A 16,265-nucleotide genomic window follows, 5' to 3' on the forward strand; every position below is an offset into this window, starting at 1 on the left:
CCAGTTCCCTTCCTAGGCACATTCCTGATTGGCCTTTCATATGTTGGGGTAAGGGGGGGTGTGACTCCTGGCAGTGGGAGTCAGCAATTATCAGATACATTACATTCCAGTCACTCCCCTTACCCAGGAAGTGGAGCTGTGCTCCTTTTTCCCTTCTTCAGTCCTGCCAGTCTCCCCCACTTCCTGGCTGGGGGAGGCCAAAGGTCTCCTTTCTCTACTTCTGGACATCTTTCTGCTATAATTATGTAGAGGACCTGGTCTTCCCAGGGAGGGTGGGGAGGGCTTGCTCTGTCTTCTGTCCTTGGGTTCTCCTTCTGTAATACACTGGAATGGGAAATGTCTCCTCCCTTCTCCCCGTCACACCCTCCCTGCCCTCCTTCCTCCTCACCCACCTTCCTGTATCTTCTCAGACCTCCCCTGCTTGGTTCCCCTAGGGCCCCCACCTTTCGCCTGGCTCCCTTCCCACCCTCCAGCCCCGATCTGGGCAAAGGGTCTTCCCTTGAGCTCCAAGGGGTAGAATGCAATGTTTACATTCTCCTCTGTCTCAGTCCCCACCACACACAGTGCTTTGAGGAACCCCAAAAGAATCTGCTGCCGTCAAACATGTGTGTGTGTGTGTGTGTGGACTGTAACTCTTCTACCAAGTGCAAGTCCTCCCTGAGGGCTTTGCTCATTTCTCCATTGCTATAGTGCTCCTGCCAAGTCTAGCTGCATTTTCTTCATTGTGGGAGACATTTTTCTCTTGGCAGTGAGATGGGGTTTCTATAAACCATGTGGAGTTTTGTTGTTGTTGTTGTTGTTTTTTAAAAAAGCCTTTAAAAATCATACAAATGAACAAAGAGAACAAAATGCCAACTTAGTGGGTCTGTGTGGGACAAGAGTGGGGTTTGCTGGACTAACCCCAGAAGGGACATTAAAAGACTCTCTATTTTCATATTTTGATGTAGTCGCTCTGGTTCTCCGTCAGTTCTGTTGGGAAATTAGGATAAAACAGGCTCTCCCATAAAACCAGATACTGCATCCAAATAGAGCCTTCCTGAATTAAAAACATTACCCAAACAACATTAAATGTTGACATTTCCTGATCATCAAATGTCACCCTCTTCTTCGTCTTGTCTGTAGTTTTTAAGAAGCTATTTTTGTTTTCCAAAACCAGAAGCTTCTTTGCTGTTTAAAACTAGTTTGCTTAGTTAATAAAGTCCCCTAATTCATCAAATGTAGAAATAAATACAGAACTTTAAGCGGTTTTAAGCCCTCACTTCAGCAGTATTTGTTTCCATGGGAACTTCGTAAATCCACGTGGCATGTGCTGAGACTCTTAAAGCAGGAGAGTGACATTTATGAACGACCGTGACTGCTGTCCAGTTTGAAAAACGCTCTCTTCAGCTGCAGCTCTTTCCCAGACAAGCTGACAGGGACCCAGAGTGTTAGTGCTAGCGGGAGCCACAGACGACATTTGCTGTCGCCTGCCTGGCTTGGCTGGGCTTAGAAACCTGTAAACAAAAGAGAAAAATTTTTTTTTTTTCTCTTTCTCTCTCTCCTACAGAATCCCAACCCAGGACTATTTGCTGTGAAGCACCCTCTGACCTATGCAGAAACCTTGATAGATTACCATCTGTGCCCTCACCCCAAGTACAAGTTCGTCAGGGAGTCCCACAGGGGCTCCAGCATTCCTCTCACCCAAAAGCAATTTCTCCATCACACGGTAATGGCAGAGCTGGCCCTGGGCTGTGGGGAGGGGCGGGCGGACAAGCATGGGTGGGCGCAGCTGGAGTTGGGGGGAAGGTCTGCAGCCAGTCACAGAACAAGAATGGTACCCTTTCATACCACCAGCCTCGGCTCTGCTCTCGTCCTGTCCGTATCCCCTGTACAGGCAGCACGTGGCCCTTCTTTCAACCTTCTTCTTCTCTTTTGCCCTTGAAAGCTGTGCCTGATACTCATTTTAGTCCTGTTCCCACCATGTTAAAAAAAAATGGTCACGTGCCAGGTGAAACCCCATGGTCTCATCTCCTTTTTCTTCGGCTCCAACAAGCGTAACATCAGAATGGACAAGCTGGTGATGGGACCAATGCACAGTCTGGGAGAGGTTCCAGAGAATTCCTTCTCCCTTTAGATAACTGGCCTGATCTGAACGGCCAGAGACCTCTCTTAGGGGTGGCCCTCAGGCCCTGCAAACTCACCAAGTCCCTAACAGGTCATTCTCTCTGCCCTGCTTCTGCTGACCACACCTCATTCCGCCTCCTCTTCCTCGGCTACCCACTCGCCTTTCTGAACTACATGTTCTTGTGCCGGGACCCACATCCCTGGGATCCCTCCCTCTCTTTCATTCCCCATTTCCACCCATCACAGGATCCCCGAGTCTGCCCTCCACAGCAGGTGAATCTCCTGCTTCACCCCACTGTGCAGTGCCCCCCCCCCGCTGAAGCCCTCCCTTGACACAAAGCAGGTCTCATCATCTTCCAGTTTAAAAACCCTCAGTAGGTCCCGCAGCCCGATGGAGCTGGCTCCAAACTCATCAGCTTGGCCCACAGGCCCTTTGTGCCCTGCCTGTCTTTCCAGACTCACTTCCCACCAGTTCCTGTCTGGCGGTGCCCCCCACCCCCCGCCCAGCTGGTGGTCCCCTGACAGCGCCCTCCCTTGCATGTCTGTGCATTTGCAGGCACTGGGCCCTGCCAGGAATGCCATCTGATGAGCGAACATCGCTTTGAATATCACTCTAGCATCGCGTTCACAAAACAGATTGTAAGGCCCGATATGTTTTCCATCACCAGGCCCCATTTCTTTGTGTGCCTGATGAATCAGGGGGAGGAAAATCTCTCCTTCATCCCTACTTTAGTTCCCATTGCTTAATGTCTTCTGCTAGGGAAGTCGTCTTTAAGCCTCAGAAGAACAGTTGAACTTAAGGAAGGTATACATTTTGGAGCTCAGCTTTGAAGACTGCCAAAAAGCCCACTGAATGAAACAAAAGTCCTTCCTAGACTTGACTGCACCAAACAGTACCCTTACATGTGGGACCCTGTGCCCGGCTTTTCCTACAGGACATTATTCCTGGGATAATGCATTGGAAGAAGTTCCAGCCCCTGGCCCTCTCCTCCCTGCCCGAAACCTCGAAGACCGAGACAGCCCAGAGGTAAGCCACAGCTCATCTGTCCGTCTCCTGGAGGTCTCTTGGCACCACAGATTACAGAGGCTGTGATCTTCAAAGTTAACTGCCAATATGGTCTCAAATTCTACTTTTAGGGTTTTAGGGAAGTTCGCTAGGTGGAGAAACACGATAATTCATCCCAGACTCACACATTCTGAATTCTCTTCATTGAGATCTACTTCTTAAAAGAATGAATGTCACAAGCGGCTGATCATCCCTGTTTCAGTAAACGTGGACCACCAATCCATATAATTCAACTGAAATAGTCATGGTCAATTTTTAATGTTCTTGAATTGCCAAAATTAGCCTTCTGCGCCCTCCATATACACCTTCAGGGGAGTTCCTTCTCTCTCCGCCTCAGCCTACCGTTCCTGGGAGGCCCCAGCTACCATCATACACAGACGGAGCTCAGGGGCAGAAACAGACCAATGAGCATATTGGTGGAGCAAAGAAAGAAGGAATGTAGAGTAAACACATTTTTGCTAGTTTGCTCATTTAGCTCCTCTTCAGAGCCCTCGGATCTCAAACAAGGAGTCTGAGGCCTTTTCTTTAGGACTCTGGCCAGTCAGTAACCCACTCCCGAGCCTCTGAATTTGCTTCTTTGGTCTGTTGTCCTTACCAACATAGTTAAACAGGTTATTGGTGTGTGGAGGTGATTCGTATCCAAAACAGTGGCCATCGGCAGTCACCTTTCCTTCAGGTCCTTTGAACCAAAATGAGGCGCACCCCAAGGAAACATGAGCTCTGCCCCTATGGGATCAGCAGGAACCCCCACTCCCACCAGCATCTCCTGGATCCTCTGAGGCAGGAACTCAAGCCCCTCTCTCCCCAGAGTGCCCAACCCTGCGGGAGCTATGTGACATCAGCCCCACTCCTTGGCCTCTTCTCCCAGTCCTCTTGGCCATTAAAACAAGGGGATGGACATTCTCATTTTAGTAGGAATGAAAGAGCTCACTGGGTGTCCCGTGTGTGACCCTATATACACTACCCATCTATCCCTCACCCCCACCCCCGGGGAATTTGAGGGGCATCGCTGAAAGCACGTTTGTGACTCGAGAACACTGAATTTTACTTCTTCCCTCATTGTCAGAGAAAAGCTCCCCCTGAATTAAGCAACATTCAGCCTCCCTTCCCTATGCCCTGCCAGGGGCCGTTGCTTTTGGGTTATTTCCTTACTGCTTCTCAGCTACTGTCCTCCGCCTGGAGATTTAACAAGAGACAAGCAAAAAGCGCCTCCCCCCGCTCCCCGGGGGTGTTTGGGACCTGGCAGGAGCTCAGAAAAACGGGAGTTCCCTTTCTGTGGGTTCCATCCCTGCTTCATCCCTCCTGGAGCCACCTAGAAGAAGCTCGGCATCTTTGTTCTTCACTTGAGCACAGTCCTAAAATCCGAAAGCTCTAGAATCAGGGAAGATAGTGGCACGGTAGAGAGAATGAACACGTTGGAGGGCCTGGGAGACTGCCTCTGTTCCTCATGAGCGGCGTCCCCCGCTCTGGGTCCTTGGGCGAGTCACTTATCACTGAAGCCCTTTGAACAGCACCTTTCTGGTCTGCGAAGCTGGGACAGCCATGGCTGCCCCCACCCCAACCCCCGGCCACTAAGCATTGCGGTGGTTCTGCTGCCACCAGATGGCGGTAGTCTGCCACCCGGCCTGCTTAGGCAGTGGGGTGAGGACGCTTCAGCCCCATAAACCAGACAGAGCTGGCTGTGGGGTAAGGTCAAGAGACTGAAAAAGCAAAATGACAAATGGATAAATGGCCAAAAGTTGCCACCAGCTGTTGGCACGCACAGCTCTCAAGAATTAAGGGGGGGAAAGGTCCTCTTTTTTTCCCAAGCTATGTCCTTGGAAAAATCTCCTGAGGCTGTTCTTTTCAAAAAGCAGTCAGCAGCAGTTACCTTGGGCTTCAATTAACCATGAATTAAACATGAATTCTACATGAATTAAAGAAAACGCTCCAACTAGGAGCTGTTACTTTCAACTTCTGTGCCTGAGCGCTCTGTTGGGCCAATTCATTTCAAGATAACCCGTAATTGCATAACATGATAAAATCGAGAGAGGATTCTACATTTCCTTCTCATAGATTACCAGGATGTAAGCTTCTAGACCCTGTTTTTATTTTTAAAAGCAGTTACAAAATAAGAATGGTATTCTTTCTTAAGTTCCTACAAATCCATTAATGATACTTCAACCTTGCAGTCCTCTGGCTTGAATAAATTACCTATTACTTATGAGATGTTTCCTTTGCCCCGAGAATATCTGTTTGCTGTCAAACCACACGATAGAGTTATTTACTATTTGTTTATTCCAAGTCACTTTTGAATTCATAATAATCAAAACAGCTCACTTGGCTTTTTTGCTCTTTAAAAAACTCAGTGAGAACTTTTTGAGTTTCTCTAGGACCTTCATAAAAATCTTGCAAATCAGCAGCAGCCGAAGACATTATCTAATCCAGTAGTGCCCCGGCTTTCAGATTTTATAGACGAGTGAAACGTCCAGGAGAATTTTTTAAATTTTCCTTTATGTAAATTCAATTAATTAACATACAGTGTTGCCCAGAAGAATTTTGAGAACCATTTTAGGGCCATCAGAGTTTTGCTTTGCCAAGAAAAGCTTTAAAACCAAGGAAAGCAACACGAAGTGTCCGACCAACATCTACGGTCTCCACCGTTTCAATTTCAGAACGTATTAACACACATGCAAAAGTACGAGGAACGTGGGCTCAGATTTTAAAACTTGGATTAATTTGGTCTCATGAAAAAGACGTGGCTGCGGCCAGGCTCCCTTCCCAGACTAGTCTGCTCTCTGGGGAGTGGTCTGGGCTCTCCACTTCTTAGTACCTCTGCTGGGCAGGAATGCCCCGGACCACCCCACTCTAAAGCAGCAGTGGGCTTTGCAGGTAGGACCCGCATGCTTTGTCAGGTTCCCTTTCGGGAAGAATGGTATGAAAACCAAAAGCTGGATACAAGGTGGACACATTGCTACTGGGTGGCTTGTTTCTTGGCTTCCCCAGCAGACCAGCCAGACACACACACACATAGACACACACACACACACATAAGCACACATACACACATTTCAGAAATGATGAATTCACACCGGTGCTTACAGTTCTACCCTGCATCCGTAAAGCTACTGCCTGCTTTCCTCCATTCTGTGTTTGTATGTCCCTTCTTCCACTGTGAGATCCCTGGCTCCTAACGCATTTACTCATTAATCAATTTCATAGAAGTCCAAAATAGTTTCACAGTTGTCTCACCTATAGCCATGTTAATGAACAAGCATGATAAATAGAGGTCAGGTTTGTTTGTAGGTTCCCCCAAGTTTATTGTACATCCCACCAAAACTATGATTATATAGTCAAATACAGTATTTATAAGTTTCTTGGATTAATGCTTTTTTTCCCTTGTTCTTTCTTTCCTTCCTCCCTCCCTCCCTTTCCTTCCTTCCTTTCTTTCTTTCTCCTTCTCTTCCTCTTTCTCTCTTTCTTTCCTTCCACCATGATTATGGAATTCATGTGAAATATTTGCTTCAGTTTGCTTTCAATTTGGGGGTTTCCCTCCCTTCTGTTATTGATATAATCTTTTTTTAAATAATAGGTAGAACAATAACATGCTTTCTTTTTTTTTAAGATTTTATTTTTTTGAGAGAGAGTAAGCAAGAGAGAGCCCGAGCTGGGGGCGGGTGGGTGGGGGCAGAGGGAACAGGGACAAGTGGACTCTCTGCTGAGCAGGGATCGGAGGTGGAACTTGATCCCAGGACCCTGGGATCATGACCTGAGCCAAAGGCCAATGCCTAACTGACTCAGCCACCCAGGTGCCCCATCAAAGATATATGTGCACAAGCCAAAACCCCTTGTTTTCTGCATCTGCCTCCTGCCTTAGCCTCCACTCACAATCTTTCTAGGATCTGGGGGAAGCTCCATTTCCTTCCTATGTGTTCTACTGTCTGTCACTATGTACTCTTCTTCATGAGACAACACTCTCCCCAGCTTCCAAAATTTAGTCCAGAAAACTGTTGAAAACTCTTATCCATGTAGGTTTTTTCTCCTCTTCTTGTCATATGTTCAATTTTTTATTCCTTTAAAACGTCATAAGTGGGGGCACCTGGGTGGCTCAGTTGGACAAGCATCTGACTCTTGATTTCCGCTCAAGTCATGATGTCAGGGTCATGGGATGGAGCTCTGCGCTGAGCATGGAGACTGCTTAAGATTCCCTCTCTTGCTCTCCCTCTGCCCCTCCCGGCTCATGCTCTCTCTCGCTCTCTAAAAAATTAAAAACCAATAAATAAAATTTAAAAAAATAGAAGTTTTTAAGTAGTTGAGACCAAAAAAAGCAAATCTGTTCTACCATCTTGAAACAGAAGTTTGCTGCCAATTTCTAAACTAATATTTTTTCTACCTATTTTAATTATCTTAATGTGCTCTATTCTCAGGATTTTATAGAAAGCTCTAAATCTATAATACCAAATCATATATCAGGGGGTGGGGAGGAAGGTTTGAAATGGAATGGAACAACTAAGGAAGACTGTAAAGTTGAGGGGAAACTATTAAGAAAAGTGAACAGTCCCAGTACTGCCCTGTGCCCCCAAGAAATAATATTAGGCACCACCAGCTTGAAAGTTCTGTTCCTAAAGCCCAGAAAATGACTTACTTGGCCACATCCTCTAGGGTTTGACCAGTACCTATCACACCCCCTGCCTTTGTCCACAGGCAAACACTGGGTTTTCAGGAATGAGGGACAGAAGGGGAATGTCCTGCCCAGTGGGAAAGTACAAGCACTTTAGCACATGGTGTAAAGATCCCAAGACTGCGAATGTGAGCATTTATCCTCCCCTGCCTGTGCGGTTCTTCCACAGCTGTGATTCCTTCAACCTAGTCATGCTTCCAAAAAATGTCCCTGCCGTTCTCGATGCCCTACCAGAAGAAGATAGACTGGAAACCGCTGAACGGTATTTTCTCACCTTTGCTTTCTAATGTAGTCTGTTCTACCAAAATGCGCCAGGTGCTTCGAGAGATTTCAAAAGAGCACGCAGTGCCCAGGTCTGCAACCCAAATGAGTTAGGGCTAACACACGCAGCCAGAGCCCTAACTAGGGGATGGCAGGCTAAGTTCGTGGTGTGGAGTAGATGGTCTCTGCAGCCTCACATTCACTGATCGGAGGGAGCTCAAGGGAGGGGAGAGCAGAGGTGGTGCTCAGTGGGCTGGGAAGGCTTCATGGTCACGTGCACTTGGGTTAGTCCTTGAAAGAGGGTGGGATATGGAGAGGCATAAAAAACTATAGACCCCAAACCAAGGGGCTCATGTTTCATTTTACTGGTGAGCGTCCAACAGCCTTGAATCTCCTGTTGCTGTGCCGATTTCAGCATTTGTTCATGTAAATCATCAATTAGTGAAGTCCTAAATATCTGAGGTTTCTTTCCGGGGCTAAGACTTGTCCATGCGCAGTGACACTTGGCAATACCTGAGTATTTGAAGCTCCAAACCCGGGAAGGTGAGAGCGCCTTCTCCTGGAACCAGTGCGCAAGGACATTGGTGAGGACACTGGCGAGGATGCTGGAGCCAGGACGGATGGTACATGTCTGTGTGAGGTTCAGAGGAACGTGTCCTGTCTGGCAGGGCTGTGGTGCCCAGCAGGCCGCAGCTTAGCTGACCCCTCCTCCGCTTGGCACGGATGTGGGGACCATCGTGACCGAGTTCCCCCATCTTTGAAATGATAATAGTAGAACCTATTTCCTGCAAGTTGTCAGAGTTGCAGGAGATAATGCTGATGCTGATGACAATCAGAACATTTACCAAGCACTCCAGCACAGGGCTTTGCCCGCAGTCTCATTTACTCCCCACGATGAGGTCTTGCTATTATCCCCACCTTAGAGACAGGAAACTACTCACAGGAAATTGATTCCGCAAAGCACCAACATGTGGCTGCTTAGCAATCATTAGTCTTCAGTCACAGGGGACTGGAACAGTGTCTGTGCCTTCCAAGGGTACTTTCCATAATGGAACCTTGCTATGCCACTTCAGGCAGGGTATCATGGCTGAATGGTGTTCTTGCCTTTTTTTTTTTTTTTTAAGATTTTATTTGTTTGACAGAAAGAGAAAGAGATAGTGAGAGCACAAGCAGGGGGAGCTGCAGAGGGAGAGGGAGAGGCAGGCTTAATCCCAGGACCCTGGGATCACAACCTGAGCCAAAGACAGATGCTCAACCAACCTAGCCCCCCAGGCGCCCCTGTGCACCTGCTTTTAATTCTAAACTTGAAGACTTGGTTGATCTTGGAAGCATTTCTCATAACTGAGCCATTATCAAAAAATCCATTCTCTTTTTCTAAAGTAATAGGGTTGTTGAAAGTAGTAGTGACAGTTCCCAGCCTCCCTTGCAATAAAGTCACCCATTTGGCAAGGCCCTGGCCCAGGGAATGCGAGATGGGAGATATTCCACTTCTGATCATGACCATTGAAGGAGTGAGTGTATCACTTCCATGGTCTCTCTACTTTCCTCCAGTTAGAACCCACACATGCAGCAACCACGCTTTAACCTGATGGTTAGGTTAAAGGGGTCAGGCCAGGGGTCAGCAAACTATGGACCATGGCTGACTCTGGCCTGCCACTTATTTTTGTAAATAAAGTTTTATTGTAACATAACCACACCCATTCATGCATTATTTCTTTTGGTTCCTTTCATGCTACAAAAGCAGAGCTGAGTAGTTACAAAAGAGACTGTATGACCTACAATGCCCTTTACTGAAAAGCTTGCTGACCCCCATTCCAGCAGATAGCAGACCACAAGACAAAAGTCACCTCGAGCCCTTTAATTTCTTCTTTTACCAATAGTTCATTTGGAAATATATTATTTAAATATATTAAAATCATATTAAAGCAGTTGTAGGTTCTTTGGGGGTTTTTTAGTGAAGAAAATAGTGATCTTCTTCACTATCACTTTCTATTTAAATTTCATGGTGGCCAGAGAACATACTGTGAATGATTTCAAGAGATTGAAATCATTCAGGCTTTCTTTACAGTCCAAGATATTGTCAGTATTGGTAAATATACCACATGCACTTGTAGAGAATATGAATTCTACAACCCCACTTTAAGAATTGCTTTTTACTCTCTGGTTATGATTCCTACAATTGTTGGTCAAAGCAGTTTATCAGCCTTATGCTTCTTTTAACATAGACTCGACAAAAGTGGGTAGAACTAACACTGAAAGCCAAAAGAATTGCATAATTCTTAAATGATCACAATATTTCTCTGCTTTATTTGGGGAAGGAAAACCCTTTCCAGCTAAGCATGTTCTTCCTTTTCAGTGAGCTCTGCGAACAGAACATAGAAGTTCTGTTGACTCCGGAAATGATCGAAGCAGAATTCCCTATGTTGGACCACAAGGACCCCAAAAAGGAGAAGTAAGTGGATGCTTTATGCCTTCCTTAGGAAGAGGCAGCCTTCTGATAGAATTGGCCCTACATGAAGGACAGGAATTGTCATGTCATCTGAACCTAAATACCTCAGGCTTAAAAAAGAGAGAGGGGTGTGTCTATCTTATTTGATGCACAATTACGGTCTCTCAAGTGTGGTTGGCAGGTAAACGTTTAAGAACTGGACCCAGTTTTTCCATTTGCTTATCATCTAATTTCAGAGGTGAGTTTGTTTGTTAATGATAACTGAACAAGTCTCATCCGGCATCAGGAACCCCGGGCTCCGGACCCGGAGGAAACCTGTGGCCAAGGCTCAGCCCCACCATTTATGCCGTGTGAGCTCTCCAGCCAAGTTCCTGACACCTCAGTAAACTGAGTTATGGTGTCTTCATGTGCGCCATGCAGGATATAAAGTCTCCCTCACAGGCCTCACAAGTGTGAGGAGTAAATGAGACACCAGTGCAAGGACAGCCAGCCAGTTGCTTGATGTGAATTGGGTGTTTGGCAAACATGAGTGCTTCCCTTCGCCTCTCCCTCAGGGGCCGGAGAGCTAAGCAAACATGTCATCATTATCCCTCAAAAAATTGGTTTCTCTTTTTTTTAAATTGTATATTTATCTGAGAGTGAGAGAGAGAGAGAGAGAGAGAAAGCATTAGCAGGTGAGGGACAGCGGGAGAAGCAAGCTCTCCACTGATCAGGGAGCCTGGCGTGGGGCTCCATCCCAGAACTCCCAGATCATGACCTGAGCCAAAGGCAGACGCTTACCCAACTGAGCCACCCAGGCACCCCGAGGGAACATTTTAATTCTTCATTTTCAGGTATTTCTGCTTTTTCTAAACTGCCAGGCATTTGCCAGAACTTTACATTTCACCCTGTTTAGAAAACGTTCCAGAAGCACTTCAGTTTATACTGTATTCTATCTAGGCAGATCATAGAGCTGACCTCACAGTCTTAAGACATCTGTCCTTCCAACCAAATGCACTCCTCAGTTCCTTCCCAGATATTTGGAATATTCTACCGGAAACCCCCTTGCCACACCCAGCAAAGGGCTGGGCTCCACATCAGCCGCCACCTGATCCAGGTGCAGAACCCGCCCTCTGATTCCCCCACTTCTGGAGCCACTCTCAGAGTCAGAGCTGTTACAGGCCTACCTTATTCATAAACATGAAGCAGCAACAAATGCTGACTGAACCTTTAGAAGACACCATGTGAGTGATTTCTCATTTCACCTTCTTGACAACACTGGCAGATGGGAACTACCACTGTCTGTCCATCTGGAAGCAGAACCTGAGTTAGGGAACTTGGCCACCCTAAGAAGTTCATGGAGCAGAGATCAGAAGCCAGGTTTGAATCACTTACCAGCCAAGTGTTTTCACTAGTAACAAAATTATCATCAAACATAGTTTGAAATAGATATATGTGATATCAATCCTATATAAAAACATAAAACAAGTCCTTCAGGGGTGCCTGGGTGGCTCAATCGGTTAAACGTCTGCCTTTGGCTCAGGTCATGATCCCAGAGTCCTGGGATCGAGTCCTAAATCGGGCCCCCTGCTCACCGGGAAGCCTGCTTCTCCCTCTCCTTCTGCCCCTCCCCCTGCTTGTGGTCGTGCGCACGTGCGCACGTGCTCTCTCTCTCTCTCTCTCTCTCTCAGATAAATAAAATCTTAAAAAAAAAAAAAAAGTCCTCCAGGCTTCACTATGCCCACGACCCTGAGCCAGCTTCCGGGCACGGGTGGGCAACCTGAGCTGCTACCAAGTGCCCTCATGTGTCCCTGTCGGGTGTTTGATATACAGAGAGATCAAAGAGCAAGCACAGCCTATGGAGAAGCCAGGAGAAAAGGTGCTGGAGGAGATGAAGATTCTACGGGGCAAAGCTCTCAACTCGTACCTGATTCTAGGATAAAACCCCCCAGGAGGTCAGTTCCTCTCGTTGGCTTTCTGCTGGTCGCTGTGTCCATTGACGTTCCGGTCATTTGTGGAGTTAAACTCTCTAAGAGAATAAAATTGAAAGGTGGATGATGTATATATTTGTAAGTAATCATTTTTCTTTTGAAAGATAAGACGTCACCAGTGGGATGGCAGTGTTGGAAGGCTCCTTGGTGCAAAAATTCAGTGCTGGCACCAAGACTTCCAGAGCAAGCCGCAGGCCACCCACCATGTGGAGAGCCCCAGAGCCTTCTGCACGCAGTGTGGTGCTGGGAGGGGGGCTAGGCGGGCAGGGAGAGGGCAGAGAAAGGCAGGTGCGGAGCAAGTCTGCTCTCTCACCTCTGCATGGAAGCCGCCCCTCGCCCCTGAGCGTCCCAGCCTTGGTGAGGACACTCACTTCCCAGGCATCTACGCAAGGGCACAGGCTTGTCCTACATTTGTATTTGCCAAATCTGCTGACAGCGTTCAGCACCCAGCAGTCTTGGGAGAGATGCTGTGCGAGTGCATGCTGGGCTGGCTGCCCAAGGAGGAGAGGGAGTAAGTGACGTGGGAGTCGTGTGTGGTCCAAACGGGGACGACAGTTCCTTTTTCCCTGGAGTCTGCTGCGTGCCAGGCCCCCTGTTGCGGGCCAGCTCTTCAAGTCCTCACATCCTCCCAGGGAAGGGAATCCCAAGGGTCCCAGGAGCCAGGGGACCCGTCAAGCTGGTGAAAACCCACAAGGCCTGTGTGACTTCGAGGCTGGGCAGAATCAGGGAGGGAGTCTTCAGGCGCCCAGAACTCTGGCGACGTCAGCTGTGCTGGGCAGGAGGGGCAGTGAGAGACAGGGACACTGCCTGCCTCTGCCTGAGGACTTCATTCTCAAATCACCCACAATAGACCCACAACAGAACTGCCACCTCCTCCTCCTGTCTTAAGCTACCGAATTGTCCTGCCTCATCTGCTTAAGGGACACAAGGAGGTCACATTACTTTTACTGTTCAGAGGTCACAATTTGTATCTCCCATCCCACCAAAACAGAAAGATCACACTCGCCTTCCAGGGGTTCCTTTTTCCTTCCAGGATAAGGCCAAGCACCCTGGGGAGTCCTACTCAGCCCAAAGGACTGGTCCTGATGACCTGCTAAGGAGTCCAGGCCTTTGACTGCCCCAGCTCGATGTCCCGCAGCCTGCTTTCGGGGGACAGAGGGGACTGCTGTGGGGACAGAGACTCGGCCATCACAGCTGGACAAATAGTGGTTCTCCAGGTGGAGGAGGGAAGAGTGGCCTGGGGTATGGCACACACACACACACACACACACACACACACACACACACACACACACAAAGATGTACACACAAAATACACACAAGACACACAAAATACAAAAGAGTTGCTGAGGGCCATCCAAGAGCTGGGCCTGGATCCAGGTCCAGCAAGAGATACTACCCCAAGCCTGCCCTGTGACAAAGGGGACACACCATCAACAAAAACCAGATTTTACACTTGTGGTATAAAATCAGGATATGAGAAGTGCTACAAAGAAAGACTAATGTAGGGGTGCCTGGGTGGCTCAGTCGTTAAGCATCTACCTTCTGCCCAGGTCATGATCCCAGGGCTCTAGAATCAAACCCCATATCGCACATCTTGCTCAGCAGGAAGCTTGCTTCTCCCTCTCCCATTCCCCCTGCTGTGTTCCCTCTCTCGCTTTATCTCTCTGCCAAATAAATAAAATCTTTAAAAAAGAAAAATAGATTCTGCCTTCAGCTCAGGTCCTGATGCCAGGGTCCTGGGATCCAGTCCGGCATCGGGCTCTGCACTGGGTATGGAGTCTGCTTAAGATTCTTTCTCCCTCTTCCTCTACCCCTGCCCTCCCCCACCACTGCGCACTCTTTTTCTCTCTTAAAATAAATTAATAAATCTTAAAAAAAAAATTCCAGGTTCATCTTATATTTTCTCGGCCTCAGCCCTGGAGTCAACTATTTCTAGCCCTAACTCCTTTTACTGATGTTGTTATGAAGGATGCTCAGAGACAATCCCTGGGTGTTCATTGTTCCTGGGTCTCTGTTTCCAGGCTCTCTCAGTGGACAGAGCTGGGACACCTCTGTATTTTTACCAACCCACACTATACACACATACATACATAGCTCTGTAGCTCACTCTCCACATCTATCAAGAACATGAATTGAGGGGCACCTGGGTGGCTCAGTGGGTTAAGCCCCGGTCTTTGGCTCAGGTCATGATCTCAGGGTCCTGGGATCGAGCCCGCATGGACTCTCTGCTCAGCAGGGAGCCTGCTTCCCTCTCTCTCTGCCTGTCTCTCTGCCTACTTGTGATATCTCTCTCTCTGACAAATAAATAGATAAATAAAAATATTTTTAAAAATACTATATAAAAAAAAGAACATGAATTGATTCTGAGACTTCTGATTCTAATCACCAGTTTGTTTCAGCCTTCATTTTAACTCCTTTGTAACCCTCCCCCCCACAGTGATTAACCCCATTCTCATTATCTACAGTGTGTTTATTTGTTCACTTTTAGCACATCCGTGAAGGGATGGCCCAATTGTTCACCTATCTCCCGTGAGAAACCCATGTTGTTGGGGTTTTTTTTTTTTGTAGTTTGTTTGTTTGTTTGTTTTTAATATTTTATTTATTTATTTGACAGAGAGAGAGCACAAGCAGGGGAAGAAGCAGAGGGAGAGGCAGAAGCAGGCTCCCTACAGAGCAGGGGAAGCCGGTTATGGGACTCCATCCCAGGACTCCAGGATCACGACCTGAGCCGAAGGCAGTGGCCTAACCAACTGAGCTACTCAGGCGCCTGAAACCCAAAATCTTGACTAGATGACAGTATTTGCCTTCTTGTTGTCATTAGCATTATAGAGTTCAATAAAAATACAGTTTTCCAAAGTTAGGGCTCTTTTTTCCCCTCCATACATGTCCATGTGGTTCTGCCATGCATTTGGGATGCAGTTAGGTTCGTTTGTTCCTGTTTCTATTCCATCTCTGGTTCCCCAACATCCTAGTTGGGTTTAATTATTCATTTATATTTAGGATGGGCACAGGGTTCGCACAACATTCCCGTGGTTCTCACAGCCACACGAAAAAGGTGCTCAGGGAAGGGCCGGTCCCTCCTCATCTTACTACCCTGTTCATACCCACCCTGTAGGTAACCAGGCTCTTTAGTTTCTGGTTTATCCTATGAATCGGTAATTCTCATAAACCTCTGTAGGGCTGAAAACCTTACTTTCCCGCCCTGCACTCCTCCTCCTCACTCAGGCCTCTCAGCAGTTCCCCAAACACAGCCTGCTGGAACACACCCTGCGCCTGGGCCCTCGCTGGTCCTGAGGGGCTGTTCCACCCCCTTCCGGCCTTCCAGCCCCAGTTCAGATTCCCCCCACCACCCCGCCCCCTGGCCTCGGGTTGCCCCGCACGCCGCGCCCTCTCGGGTAGGGGTTAAATCTTTCCTCCGCGCGCCTCATGGCCTCCCACTACGGAGGGGGGAGGGGCCCCGCCTTGCTGCTCCAGGGAATCGCTGCCCTCATCACACAGTCTCAACACCACTTGGTCAACCTTGCTTTGTCCCACGCGTCCAGCCTGCCCTCAGGGAGCCCCCGGCTAGCTCCACCTACTCCTTCCCCCTTCCTTCCTGGGCGCCCAGCGCTGTAATATTTATGTGAACCTTCCTGCTGCTCAGGGCTTGTTACATGGCTTTGAACCTGGGCTCCTGTCAGTGCATCTATTTACACCCATCTCCGTTCCCCCACCTATAAACAAGGGCCAATTTATTTCGTTTCTTTCCGTGCC

At 47.9% G+C, this 16,265-nt stretch overlaps 1 protein-coding gene across 2 annotated transcripts in view; it reads left to right on the forward strand.

Moving 5' to 3' along the window:
* The window catches only part of CFAP221 (cilia and flagella associated protein 221), a 79,803-nt gene extending 67,227 nt beyond the window's left edge, over positions 1-12,576 (forward strand). For both annotated transcript variants that reach the window (XM_032840912.1, XM_032840913.1), the window contains 5 exons: positions 1,547-1,705; positions 3,039-3,130; positions 7,999-8,091; positions 10,447-10,542; positions 12,352-12,576. In XM_032840912.1, the coding sequence (XP_032696803.1) occupies positions 1,547-1,705; positions 3,039-3,130; positions 7,999-8,091; positions 10,447-10,542; positions 12,352-12,460 (549 nt within the window). In that variant the 3' untranslated portion in view covers positions 12,461-12,576. The remainder of the gene's footprint in view (positions 1-1,546; positions 1,706-3,038; positions 3,131-7,998; positions 8,092-10,446; positions 10,543-12,351) is intronic.
* The last annotated feature ends 3,689 nt before the right edge of the window (positions 12,577-16,265 follow it).

This window comes from Lontra canadensis, unplaced genomic scaffold, assembly GCF_010015895.1.
Source record: "Lontra canadensis isolate GAN:19392208 unplaced genomic scaffold, GSC_riverotter_1.0 scaffold117, whole genome shotgun sequence".
Classification (NCBI taxonomy): Eukaryota; Metazoa; Chordata; class Mammalia; order Carnivora; family Mustelidae; genus Lontra; species Lontra canadensis.